A 14,623-nucleotide genomic window follows, 5' to 3' on the forward strand; every position below is an offset into this window, starting at 1 on the left:
TGTGTGTCAGACACTGTTAAAAACGTTTTATGACTCTGTGGTGTCTTCTGTGATTCTGTATGCTATAACCTGCTGGGGAGGGGGACTATTGGAGAAGGAGAAAAACAAATTAAATAAGCTCATAAAAAGGGCAGGTTCTGTTGTGGGGGGTGCACTACCTACCATAGAAGAGATTGCACAGGATCGAATGCTGGACAAATTTGTTAGTATAATGAATCACGATAGTCATCCCCTTTATGATACAGTCCAAGCGTGTGCAAGCTCTTTTAGTACAAGATTAATTCAACCCCGGTGCTACAGAGAAAGATACAGGAAGTCTTTTTTACCAACAGTGATCAGATTGTATAACCAAAGTCATACCAGATGAATTGTGCTGAACTTGAATTAGATATTGGATATGTACAAGTGTTTACTCGTTGTTTTTGGAACCAAGGTGTGCAGTATGAAATGTAATCTTATTATTGTTTTTATATGTATGTAACTTATTTATCTATTTTTAGTATGGAGAGCTCTGCTGTGACATGTGAATTTCCCTCCGGGGATTAATAAAGTCAAACCAAACTAAACTAGAAAATATTAATTAATCAGTTTTAACTTCTCTTGGCCTTCAATAAAACCAAAATTTAGGTAGGCTTTGTCATACTGTCTAATCTTTTTCTTCGCCTCTGAAGAATCACAGCATTTACGTTTGTCTGCCATTTTTGTTTTGATTTTGCCTGTACGACACGTTGACAAGCAGATTGCCCGAGTGAGCAAAATTTAAATAATTATTTAAAGTTATTTATTTTAATTATTTTCACTATTATGTTGGAATTTTAAGCATGTGTTTAGATAATTTTTTTTTTTTTTGGGCTGCTCGATTTTGGGAAAAATCATAATCACGATTATTTTGGTCATAATTGTAATCACGATTATTCAAAACCATTGCCAGTTAAAGTCAAAATTATTAGCGCTCCTGAGATTTTTTTTTTATAAATATTTCCCAAATTATGTTTAACAGAGCAAGGAATTTTAACAGTATTTCCTATAATATTTTTTCTTCTATTTGTTTTATTTTAGCTAGAATAAAGACAGGTTTAAATATTTTGAAACCAATTTAAGGTCAATATTATTAGCCCCCTTAAGCAATATATATTTTTGATTGTCTGCAGAATAAACTACCGTTATAATGACTTGCCTTATTACTCTAATTAAGCCTTTGAACTGCACTTTAATCTGAATGCTTGTATTTTGAAAAATATCTAGTAAAATATTATGTGCTGTCATTATAGCAAAGACAAAAAGAAATCAGTAATTAGAAATGAGATATCAAAACTATTATGTTCAGAAATAAGTTAATAAAACATTCTTTCCATGAAACAGAAATTGGGCAGGAAAAGGTTTGCTAATTTTCAAGAGGGCTAATAATTCTGACTTCAACTGTATACATACAGTTATTTTCCACCCTGCAATGGAAAGAGAAATAAATACAATAGAATAAAAATATGAAACAAACTGTGCTTTAAGCATCTTCACTGTAAGAAAAACACTTTAGCTACAGCATTCCTTTAGTCAAGAGCAGCAAAGGTTTTCTCGTTATGTTTGTTTAATAATAACAAAAACAGGCGGCAGAAGGATTATAGCGCGCTGTATCTTTAATGGTTTCTCTTTCACGTCTTTTGATCCTCAACTCGTTTGTTTATTACACAAATGAGTGTTAATGTAAATAATCACTAAACACCGCGTTTTGACACCTATTTGACCATTAAAGCGTTCACGTTAAGATGACTTTAGATGTCTGCGCTCCTCTGCTCGTCTCAGTGTGTGAATGAGAGAGCGTGAATGCTGACCGGCCGAATGCTTCTGACTGCGTGATCGTGCTGCACACACACATAAGCTCTTTCGCGCTTTTAAGAGCAACACGTGTACAACTGTGGCGAAATATGATGCAATAATCATTTATCTCGATTAATGCTTTTTTATAATCGTTTGAAACCGAAATCTAAATCGGATTTTCGATTAATTGTACAGCCCTTTATAATAGTGGACCATTTTTATGCCTTTTTCTACCTCAATACTTATCCTCTCCCGCGCCCCCCCTGTGAACTCTGGCGCCCCCCTTAGGGGGGCGCGGACCCCAGGTTGGGAACCACTGTGCTATAACATGTAAAAGGATCATAAAAGGAACATTCAAAAAGCAACTCATGTAATCACCTTAATCATATTATTGTCTTATTCAGATTAAGGCAAATCATTTGATTACTGATGTCCATGTAGAAGTAGTCATTGTTTGTTAATTTGTGCAGATGTGCCAGTTCTTGTCAAGGAAGCATTTTGTTGCAGGAGTTGTCTCTCGTTGGTACACAGCAGCTGCTATTAGAATTTGCAAGTCTAAACAAAATCAGTCAAAACAGATCTGTCTTTTGGAATGCTTTATTAATGCAAAAAAAGCAATGGTAAGTATTAAGCAAAAGTTTTCCTTTTTCTAAGGCTTGAAAGTCTAATAGTCTATCTTATGCATCTTTGTCAAGCATGAAAATATATTTGAGAGTTACAGCATCAAGAGCTTTCCATTATCACTCTTGAAGTGAGTCATACCTGAGTTATTGAAAGCTAATTCAAGCCTCTGCATGTCTTTGACCAGAACACCGTTTCTTGAGCTGAAAATGTCAGCCAGAGAGGCAGCCATTGGCGACGGCTTGTGTTCATCACAATGTCGGCCCTGTAGACTGGGTGCACATTTCACCTCATAGCTGAAAAATAAGGTGCCATGATCTAAAGCACATCCATCATTAACAACTCCACTGCTAACTTTAACAGAACATGTACCAAGATGATCACGATTCCAGAAGTCATCTTCGTCATATACTTCTAAAGTTAATGTACTGCCAATTTTGATATTAATATGACCAAAATTAAATGTTTCTGACCAACGTGGATTGTCATTATCAACAATAGTCTGAGTGCGTTTGTTTTGTCCTTGATGTTTGATTTCTACATAACCATCTGTTTGAGTCAATGTATCTCCAAACAGACCGTTGGCTCTGAGATTGTAGACCTTCAGGGTGGCGAGCCCTTTTTCAGTTGGACAGCAGTTGGACTTCATAATTTTGCTACTTTCACAAACACAAACACAAGGATCTCTCGCACTGCACTTCTTACCAAGCTTACAAGGCTCAGAGCAAACGTTCCTGAGGGCATTTTCAGTGATGTATTCTTCAACAGCTTTTTTCAGCCCTTTTCTGGCAGGGTGTTTTTCGCTCAGTAAGAAATGGAGGGGTTTCAGAGTATACTGCACAACATCAGGGACACTCTTCAATGACTCAAGCCAGCCTTTAAGGGCATTTGGGTGTGATGATCCAGAAAAAAGCAGATCTTCTCCATTTATGTTCCCTCCAATTATCTCTGTCTGACGCTCACTAAACTTGCTGCTCATCTTCAGATTTGTGCCCAACTTTTGTTTAAGCTCTCGACATAAACGTGCCTCTGCCTCCACAGTTAATGCTTTATATATGCCCGAGGCTTCTACATCCAAACAGTCTTTGATTGCAGTGTCTGAAAGTCCACCAATTGAAGCCTCACAGGTTTTTATGGCTGTTATGGCTTTCATGTGTCCCCCTAACATTACACTTGTGGTATAGTGAGTGCCATATGTGGAGATTAGACTGCGGTAGGCGAATTTATCATAAGACGCAGGGAGTAATTTGATTGCTTGAAGAAACTCAGCATGAAGAGGAGGCTTTTGAACAACGTGGTATCTGTAAAGAAACATGAAATGTTTTAGAAGTTAGTTTCTTTTCATTGATTATAAGCAAAAACAACTTAGCTCTCTCTCACCTGTAAAAGTTACATTCAACTTGGTGTTTGGTGAAACTGTATTTGTCTTGTTTGGATTTCTGCATTGCAAATTTTGCTTCCCTGGAATGAGTGCCTCCAACTGTAGCTCCAGAAAGTTGAACACTTAAATCTGCTTTCCAGTTGCCTGAGATAGCTGAAGACGATTCTTCGACCACTGCTTCACTTGATTCAAAGATCTGACTGGAGACTTTCATTGAACACTTTGGCAAGGTCCTCCAGAAGTCAACTGCAGCTGGTAGCTTCTGCTTGATTCCATTCATGTATTGGTTTGTGCGCATGTTACAGGTGCCGTTTCCTAAATCCCATTTCTCTGTGTTGATCACATAAGTACCTTTGCGCTCCAGGGTCACAACATCAAATCCTTCACCAGCAAGATTGTATCCTGGAACAAAGTGAGCATTTTCACACTCTTTTGAAGTGCCTATTTCAACTTCTCCAGAAATGGTAATGAGAAGCATAGCCCAGAAAACTAACAGGTAAACTGGTACGTGCCTCATGATCTGTTGAGAGAAAAGAAAATATGAACATTTCTATCATAACATATTAATAAAACCTAATATATATATATATATATATATATATATATATATATATATATATATATATATATATATATATATATATATTATTATTATTATTTTTTTTTTAGATTCTTACCTCTGAATTCACAGGTGGTCTGAACAAAGTGATTCTGAAATATTGTCACGCTCTCAGTTCATTTTATATCACAGTTTTGTAGTTGCTGGGGGCGTGGGTGTTTCAGTGATGTCAAGATGCAGTGACATCTTAAAGCCTTTTCTGTTTTGTCTTTATTTCATTTGCTCCTATGTAGTGTTTTTCTATCCACTACGCTAGTGGTTGTGCCTTCTTGTTTACCCTTGTCTCACCCCATTTAGTCCTCATTTCAATAATTTTGCTTCCTGCCCCTTGTGTGGCTGCCTCAATCTGTACTCTCTTCTTTCATGTTCTTGTCAGATAGTTTTGTGCTATAGTTGGCCTACGTTTTGGTGCAAATAGAAACTACTCTTGTGTTTTTTCAGAAACCATGCACAAGCTCTAGTGGAACTTTTTTTTTTTATAACAGCGTTGATAATTGTGTCACAGTAGAGTGTGCAGGTACAGCTGGCATGCTTGCCAACACAATGTGAAAGGCTAAAGATGTTGACTGTGCTGATTGTTGTAATGTAAAAATATTACAGCAGGGGCTTTCAGCAGGAGGTGCCTGCATGATTCACTAAAAAAAAAACGTTTTAAAAGAGTCATTTGTTTGGACTCTTAATAGGCAACATTTATTTTCTTGAATTATATGGTATTTTTATGTCCTTAAAATTATACACACCTCCTGCAAATAGGCCCAGGGACTGATTTATATTTAATACATTGGGTTCACAGTGCTGTGGAGGCAATGCTTTTTCTCAGGGTGGCAATTGCCACACTCTGCCACAACAGGAGATCTGCCCTGATGGTTTGGATCATGTAGCTCTGTGATGACGAGCTAATTATCTGAATTGGGTGTGTAAGAAAATATACTATAGAAAGATGGGGATCCTCAGGACTAGTGTTGAGGACCAGTGCTGTAGACCTAAAGAATTCATTAGGTCACACAAACTATGATGACAGAAAGAGGTTGACTAATACAGGAACACTTAGCTGCGCCAAGTAATTGCTCCTCAAGCATTTTAAAAAAAGTTTTTGTTTCATATTGCCAATTCATAAGACGGTTGAGTAGTTGTGTAGTGGGTGTTATAGTTTTGTAGCACATGTTATTTAAAGGCAAGAGTGTCAGGGTCCTCCACTTAAAGCTCTTTTTATTTTTTGACACACATTGACACATTCAGGGCTCTATTTTGACGGTCCATGCGCAAAGCGCAGGGTGCAAACGCTTTCAGGGCGTGTCAGAATCCACTTTTGCTAATATAAGGATGTAAAAATCTTCTTTGTGCTGTGGCGCATGATCTAAAAGGGTTAAGCTTATTTTCTTAATGAGTTATAGGTGTGTTTTGAGAATAAACCAATCAGAGTCTCATCTCCCATTCCCTTTAAAAGCCAGTTGCGTTGCGCCAAATCGCATTTACTATTTACAGGACATAAATTAATTGTAAGTGGAAAAACTGAGCATTTCACTAGCAAGAAAACAATTAAACAGAGCATCTTCAGCGCGAGAATGAAAGATATGCATCTCATAATCTACTTTCACTCTCGTGGATAGGGAAGCCTTATACGCACAGACATCAATTAGCCTATAAATAATTAATTTAATTTGTTAAGCGCAAAGATTTATTTCAAAGCTTTTTCTAAATTCAGTTGTAATTTCCAGCAAATGAATAAATGAACAATAATAACGAGTGCTGTGCATATGCAAATATGCATATGATAAATAATATTAATACTTTTTTGCATATGCACAGAGGAACATTTACACCTCGCTGCCAACTAGCGTTTTGGAAGTGTTAATGCAGACCAACAGAGACAGCGCGCAGAAGTATAAATGCACAGCTACGCGCGTTGCATGTGCCTTGGGTTACGCCGGTCACTTGACGCAGAAGTATAAACCAGGCTTAAAGCTAAGGAGGGCTGCGTTTAGTCAGTTCCTGGATGGGAGGCAACAGGTAGGTTGCTGCTGCAAGTGGTATTAGTGAGACCAGCAGGGAGCAACCTTTGGTCTGTGTGGGCCCTAATGCCATGTGTGGGCCAAGTATTTTGATAGGGACTCTTACAGCTCAGTAAGTGCCATGTTTCGGATGAGATGTTAAACTGGGGTCATTACAAATCCCAACATGCCCTTAGAAAAAAGAGTAGGGGTTTAACCCCGGAATCCTGGCCAAATTTGCACACTGGCCTCCTAACCATCCCTATATCATAATAGGCTTCATCATTCTGTCTTCTCTCCACCAATCAGCTGGTGTCTGAAGTGTCCAGAAAAGTGCTATATAAATGTAAGGAATTATTGTTATTATTATTATTATTATATACAGGCAAGTGCTTTTCAGCCACCGGTAATGTTCCTGTTTTCATTTAGTAGTTTAAGCGTAACAAGATGAAAGGCTGTGAAATTAAAGTCAGGAGCAGCAGGTGAGCGACAAAAAAAAAATCGATTGCCTAGAACTTTAACAATTCAATTTTTACATCAGTATTGTTTTACAGCAACGCAAACAGTAATTATATTTTTAAACAAATGACATTTTAAAATCATTTTAGCACCAGTTGTTACTTTAAAATTTAAAAAGTACTTTAAAGTATTAAATTTGAGATTTAAATTTTTTTTTATTTTTGAGATATTAAAATTAGTCACGAAATGTGTTTTTCTAACCTGTCTTTTCATTTGGTGGTTGCTTGTCTGTGAGTGTCAGATTTGTGGTGCCAATAATATACCATGACGTGGCTCTAACCAATATTCAAATGTTAGTTTAACACATTGGGTGGGCTTAAGTTGAACAATGCTAAACAAAAAAAATAAAAATAAAAAATCTGACATGCCAGTAAACTGTAAATGTATGGTACTACAGATTTGTTGGAACTTTTATAGATGTTTTCAATTCATTTTGAAGGATGCAAGTGAATGAGAGCAAATCCAAATTCCAAATTCTGGGGTTGCTTGAAAACAAAATGAAAGAGGGTAGAGCAATCCTGACATGACTGGAGCGAGCAGCAATGCAAACTATATAGCAGCAATCTCATTGCAACTGCTCTATCTCTCCAGTGATAAGTCAACTGGGGTCATGTGGTTTGTTGGTTTCAACCTCAGATAGCATCTTTAGAGCCTGCCTGATTTACAGTATTGTGCAAAAGTAATTGGCCACCATTGGTTAATTTTTGGTCTCTTTAGCTCTATATACTGTTTTTGAGTCTTAAATATGTACTGTAATAAACACAATATGTAGTCGGTATTTAATTTGACTTTGACACCAAGCACAGCTTCAGCTGTTTTGAGGAGATTGTCCTGAAGTTTTCTGAAAAAAAGAAAAGAAAATAAAACTTATGAAACACCAGGCTTCTTTTAGTACTTTCCTGCATTCTTTTTTTAGGTTTAATTGTCAAACCTGTCTAAGTGATCCCATATCGCCTTATATAATAATTAGGATTCCGTGGCTGTCCTTGATTCAAGGCTGCAAGCACTAATTCTTTCACTTCTCTACACTATTCAAGTTTTAAACAATTAGACAAAAGTAAAAATAAATAAATAAAATGAATAAACAAATATTTTATATTTCTGGTTGTGTTGTAATAAGAAGATTGATAGAATTACATACAGTCGTTATGCCGTCACTAAAGCAATAATGTAATGGAAGCCTAAAACTTTTGCACAGTACTGTATTTTGTAAACAAATGAGGCAAGCACTTCTTCAAATGATAGGACTGCACTGACTGGTGCAACTTGTGCATCTTCCAAATTTTTTTTCTTCCAAAGTTCATTAGAATTGAAGCTAGTACAATGATCACTTTCAGGAGAAAAACAAAACTTAAATACAAATCCCAATTCACGCAATAATGCCCTACAGCCTTGTGGCTTCAAAGGACTCCTCATTTCCTCTGGCTCCAATTGGTTGTTTTTTTACCCTTCACCTTAGTCCCATGAGGTGCCATCATCACCTTGACAATGTCACACTGGCTCATCAGCTCTTCACCTTCTTTTTTTTAAATCTCTGCTCTGTTTTTTTCACCTGTCATCTTCTATAGTTTTGTGTCTACCAGAAGCTCTGTGTCATTCACCAGACCCCTTGACCTTCCTCCCAGAGCCAATCCTCCCTAACTATACATTTTACTTCCATGCTAATGTTACATAGTTAATAAAGATACAGTATGTAAGATTCAAAATACTTTTTCACCCAGCCATTCCCCTGACAATGCAGACTGCTAGGTTGTACACCAACAAGACCGAGCATGGCTCACTATCAAGTGGTGAGCCTACAGTGTAACTACAAGTGACAAGAAACAGACGTGAGAAAAAGAAACCATTTCAAAAATAGATATTTCAAGTGATGGTTAGGACAAAAACTACTTTTGGAAAAGATTAATATTTCTCACGGCTGAATAACAGCTTAAACTTCGATGACAATGATCACCTCAGGTACTGGTTACGCTTTATTCAGGGTTAAATGAGTTTGATTTTATGTGACATTTATTATTAAACTGAAAGCAGCAGCAAATAGTTTACCTCAGACCTTGAACATAAAATAAGCATACTGTTTGAACTGTGACTGAGTGCAAACCAAGAAATGTCAGTTCCCCAGCAGGAGGAGAACTCCAATGCCACAGTACAGTATGTGGAAAAGTTTCAACAAAACAAAAAGGAAGTAAATGAAATGGGTTTCTTGTATTATATGAGATTATATGCACACAAATGCACAATGAGAAGGTTCAATATCTGTGTTGTATAATCAAACAAAAAAGTCAGGAAAACAAATGAGATTTAAGCTGGTTACTTGTGGATGAAAAATTTTATACAAACAATAAAAAACAACAACAAACTCGTAAAGTTTTAGAAAAATAAATCTATTACTTTAAATCAAGATTCATTAAACCTACAATTTCTTTCAAGTTGTTGCGCTTCTGACGTCAGTCACATGATAACGTAAACATGGCAGATAAGGTACAATCCTAAACATACTCAACGAGATTTGGCTGTTGAGTGCCTACTCTTTTAGTCCTCATTAAGTAAGTACTTTATGAAATTGAGTACCAACTCATTGAGTATGCGATTTCGAACGCAGCCTCATTCAGTTGAGTTTAAGAATGCCAGACAAGATGTCAATCTGAAAATACATTTCTGGATGCCGTGGTTTACTGACCACGGAAGATGGCACAAGCACTGTGTTGCAATGTTTGGGGGTTCAGCATGTTAATGCATTGCTCGCGTGCAGTACATGCCATCACTGAGATGGCATGTCTGTTGTGTAGCTAAGAGAGCTCCCATTCCTCAGCGAGCTATATCCAATGACACCGAAGACCAGATTTCCATCACTACATTGGAGGGTGGGCTGTCATTTTCCGATGACAATTCAGACCTGCTTCCTCTCTCAGGGCAAAGATATGAAATCTGATATGATGGTGGTGGGGCTGGAGATAGCTTGTCCCCCAGCACCGGCGCCGGATCGATTAGACAGGTTTTCCATGGAGGCTAAAAAGTAGGGGGAAACCCTCTAAGCTTCCCGTCCCCTTCTTCCTGGAGGTGCACAGTAAGTTCACACAGAGCTGGAGGGCACCTTTTTTGCCTGGTCTGTGTGTGCTTCTGCCCTCACCTTCTTCGATGACGGAGCAGGCAGGGGGTACGAGACGCTTCCCCAGGTTGAATGTGCTATTGCGGTCTATCTTGCCTGTGTGATGCCTCTTCCCGGTGTGGTCAGCCTCGGCTTTCGTCAAAGGCATGTGGGTTGCCTGCGTCCCTTGGGGCCAGAGCCTATACTGCCCCAGCCTATACTTGGCCCAGCTGCACAAGGCAGGTTTCAACCCAGGCTTAATGTACCGCAACTGACTATGCTCTAAGTACAACAGAGTCGGCTGTGAGTGCCCTGGGAAAAACAATGGCCATTCTAGTGGTCCAGGGATGCCACCTCTGGCTAAAACCTAACAGATATCCGTGACATTGACAACGTTTCCTTTCTTAGCACTCTAATATCCCAGGCTGGCCTTTTTGGTGACACTGTGGGTGAGTTCACTACAGTGATGAAGCAGTCAAGTGCGATGTGGGAAGTCAACTTTAGGTGAGCTCCCAAAACTGCTCGCTATGCCGACCCAGGGTGCCACCAAGTCCAGTAAACGGACCGCAAAGCGTCCCTGAGACGGGCCACTCAGGGAAAAGGAGGTTTGCTCTTTCCTTGGTGGAGAGCTGGGGACACCCATATCATTACAACCAGGCTGCTGGCCTCACGGCTGGTGGCTACCAAATTTTCAATGAAGAGCAATTTCTACTTTCTTCGGGTGTGACAGCCAGAACACTGCCAGCATGGGACGCTATGCCTTCTAGCTAGCAGGATCAGTGCTCTTCACGACAGGCTTTGAGAGTGCCAGAGGACGGGCTCCTTTCTCTCGCACTCCTAGCCACCCCGCGGGCTCTTGGGAAGAAGGTAAGAGTAAACATTTTATCTTCCACTCTTCTTCGGGATGCGCCGCCTCCTGGGGTGAGCTCTGCCAACCCGTGCTGCCTCACTGCTGGTACGCCAGTGATTTCACCGATGATGTCACATCAGGGTCATTCCTGTGTCTGCCCCTGTCTTGCTTGAGTGTCTTGTTTTCCTGGAGAATGAGGCAATCGAGCCGGTCCCTCCAGCTGAGATGAACTATGGGTTTTCTCCTTTGAGCTTTCCCTGTTTTTGCGGGTTTTCACCAAGCTCACGGAGGGTGCCCTAAGGATCTTTTGTCTTGGGCCATCCACATCCACAATTATATCGATATCTGACTGATTATAGCTCACTTACAAGATCAATTGGTTATGCAGCAGAACAGGGTGCCCCGGCACCTTGACCTGTTAGAGTTTTGATCATTTCAGAGGCTCATGGGGCATATGGCATATCTGCAGCCAAGGTCACGCTGCTCGGATTGCTCCATATAAGAACGCTTCAACATTGGCTTCACGATTGGGTTTCCAGACGTGCATGGCATGCAGGCACACATCGGATGGCTTTCACTCCACGCCCTTAGCCCTTGGATGACCCTGTCTTTCTACAGGTGGGAGTGCCTCTAGAACAAGTGCCCAGGCATGTCGTTGTCTCAACGTATGCTTCCAGTACGGGTTCGGGGCCTTGTGTTGCGAGCATGCAGCTGCAGGTCCGTGGAAAGGAGCAGGTTACATTGGCATATTAATTGCCTGGGCTGTTGGCAGTGTATGCTGCTCTTTGCTGTTTTTTACCAATGCTAGAGGGAACACATGTTCTGCCCAGCACGGACAGCATGGCAATGATGGTGTATATCAACAGCATGGGAGGTATCCATTCTTGCTGCATGTCTCAGCTCACTTGCTGTCTGCTTCTCTGGAGTCATACACGGCTGAAATTGATGCATGCCATTCTCATCCCTGATGAGCAGGTTTTGTTAGTTGCACCTCTCTGGCCCAACATGACCTGGATGTCAGAACCCTCTCTCCTGTGATGGCCTCTCCCTGGCAATTTCCTTTGAGGAAAGACTTATCTCTTTGGGACAGGCATCATCTGCCATCTGCACCCAGATCTCTGTAACCTCACATGTGGTCCATAGGTGGAGCATGGGGGAATTGGGTGATCTATCGCTTCGGTGGTTAACACCATCACTCAGGCTAGAGCACCCTTTTTGAGGCATGTTTTTGCCCTGAGGTCTATTTGAGTCTATTTGCTGTGTGGTGTGCTTTCCTTCGAAAAGGACCCTGGACATGCCAGATCAGTGTGATGCTGTCCTCTTTTAGTTGTCTGGGGCAGAGGTTGTCCCCTTCGCACTGAGGGGTGGGTTTTAATACTCCAAACTCTGAGGACGCGGGGATGGCCATGCACTGGGAAAGCATTGCCTCATTACATAGTTCCCCAGAGGCGTGAGATGCTAGATGATTAACTCCATCCTGTCCCCCTTTCATGCCCTCTTGGAGATCTCTTTGTAGACAAGGTCTTCTCGATCCAATCGACTTAGTATCTTTAAAATTTCTGTCCATGTGGACAGCTCTGCTGATCGCATTGGCATGGGTCAAGAGGGTCGGATATCCGGAGGCATTTTTGATCAGCAAATTGTGCCAGCAATTTAGGCTGGCCTACTCTCACGTTTTCCTGAGACCCCGGCCCACCTAGGTGCCCGAGGCATTCCTATCCTGCATTTTTCATACTATGTAGTGAACCTGCAATCGCTGCCCATGGAGTAGGCAGACCCAGCCCCTTTCTTTGCTGCATCCTGTTCGCACTCTGTGCTACGTTACCACATTTAGAGCTTTCGACTTTAAACAGCTCCTTTTCTGTTATGATCAGCAGATGGGAAGTACTGTATCTAAACAGAGGTTAGCCCACTGGATAGTGGCATGCCAATTTGGTCAGCCTGTGTTCTGGGTTTAGGTGCCTGCTATGCACAATCCCCACTGGCGATCGCATATGCTTCACTCAGTCACAGTATAGTCCCCCCTCTCCAGGCAGGCCTATGTCTTCCGCTAACCATTGCTCATATGTGTACTGACCCTTCCCATTGTTATTCCGTATGTCTTCCTGCCATCAGGTCTCCCCATTTGGGCAGCAGGTGGCCTCCACAACATCCTCCCCATTTGGGACTGACAAGCTTTACCAACAAACTGTAATATTTTGAAATTCCTAGAACCTAACTAGGTGAAATTTTTACAACTTTTCAAACATATAAATAAGCCTTTAAGCCCTTTACAGATAAGTAAGGTAAGTTAGGGGCAGAGCACACATTGGAGGGCTACACCTCTGGTAATGATGGTGCGTTCACGCTGGAGCCCGGCAAACCTCTCACCAGTGACATGGTAAGGTTCATCCACTGTGGCATTTTTCCATACATTACGATGGTGAACAAAATGGTTACTACGTCACCCTCGTTCCCCAAGGGATGTTCCTTCGCCACAGTGGTTGCGCCTCGGACAGTTGTAGTTCATCTTCTTTAGCTAGAAAAGGTGCTGAGCGACGCATGTCTGGCATTCTTATACTCAACTGATTTTGACTGCTGCCACTGGGCGCTGCCAATTTATTGGCATTTCATTGGCCCATTTTATTACTCTTCACAGGCCCGGCCCTAAGCAATTTGGCACCCTAGGCAAGATTTCAGGTGGCGCCCCGTCAAAATAAAAGTGTCACACCGTCAAACGGTGTCACAACATAAAAGTGTCACACCTTAAGACAGTAGCCCCTTTCACACAGTGATACCGGTAAATATCTGGAAAATTTCCGGAGCGACTTTACCAGTAAATTCAAAAAAGCGCTGTTCACACAGGCGAGGACGTTACGGAATTTTTCCGGAAAAGAGCATTCACACATCCATTAAAAATACCGGTAAATTCTGACATCATTAACCAGAAATGAGCTCTAAATGGCTGGGCTTGTGTTTGTAAACATTTGACTAAATTACAAACTCTGTGGATGGATCAGTGTTGTGAACAGCTTTGATGAAATATAGAGAAACACTTTTGCATCTCGAGATGCACATGAAATGTATGCGTGCTGGCGCTCATGGGATGTTTCACGGGCACACGCTAAGCTTGAGGGTAAACAAACAACGGCTTATTATAAGCATCTTATCGATAATTATTTACACTGTTGGCATTAAGATGAACATATAAGCATTATCTGACTAACATCCAGCAGCTAAATATGTCTGGTTAAATATTCAAATTTTCATATTTTCATAAACCGCACGGACGTGAATGCATCTGATTGTTCTGATTGGCTAAAGTAGACGTCACATGTCAGCATGTTCTAGACGTGCACGCGCTCTTTCCGGCAATCTTCCTTCTGCATTCACACAATGCAGCATTCTGGCAAACTACCGGTAATGTTACAACTTCTCTTTCCAGAAAATTGCCAGAACGAATTTTCCGGTATTTTCAAAAAGGACCTGTTCACACATACACACCTGTATGGTCTGTATGTGTGAAAGGGGCTTATGTTCATATTCACCTATAGTGCAAACCCATATCAAAACAGGGAGAACATGCAAACTCCACACAGAAATGCCATTTGACCCGGCCGGGACTCGAACCAGCAACCTTTTTGCTGTGAGGTGACAGTCTGAGCCACTGTGCTGCCCCACTGTAGTTATTAATAACTTCCAGATGTTTTACAGTTTGATTTTGTAATAATAATGCATGTTTACATTTATTGTAATATGT

General features: G+C 40.7%; 1 protein-coding gene across 2 annotated transcripts; it reads right to left on the bottom strand.

Annotated features, from left to right (window-relative positions):
- Positions 1-2,396: 2,396 nt before the first annotated feature.
- Positions 2,397-4,803, bottom strand: prf1.2 (perforin 1.2). Of its 2 annotated transcripts, XM_087293855.1 has the most exons (3): positions 4,495-4,803; positions 3,817-4,337; positions 2,397-3,737 (listed from the first exon to the last, which is right to left on the bottom strand). In XM_087293855.1, the coding sequence occupies exons 2-3, from the start codon at positions 4,332-4,334 to the stop codon at positions 2,531-2,533; spliced, it is 1,725 nt and encodes a 574-aa protein (XP_087149981.1). In that variant the 5' UTR covers positions 4,335-4,337; positions 4,495-4,803; the 3' UTR covers positions 2,397-2,530.
- Positions 4,804-14,623: the final 9,820 nt, after the last annotated feature.

Source organism: Danio rerio, chromosome 19 (assembly GCF_052040795.2).
Source record: "Danio rerio strain M-AB ecotype USA chromosome 19, GRCz13ab, whole genome shotgun sequence".
Taxonomy (NCBI): domain Eukaryota; kingdom Metazoa; phylum Chordata; class Actinopteri; order Cypriniformes; family Danionidae; genus Danio; species Danio rerio.

Excerpts from the sequence above, each read along its gene's own strand:
- prf1.2 (XM_087293855.1), bottom strand. The coding sequence starts at position 4,334 with ATGAGGCACGTACCAGTTTACCTGTTAGTTTTCTGGGCTATGCTTCTC. Across the intron at positions 3,738-3,816 it reads GTTGAATGTAACTTTTACAG|ATACCACGTTGTTCAAAAGC; the intron begins GTGAGAGAGAGC and ends GTTTCTTTACAG.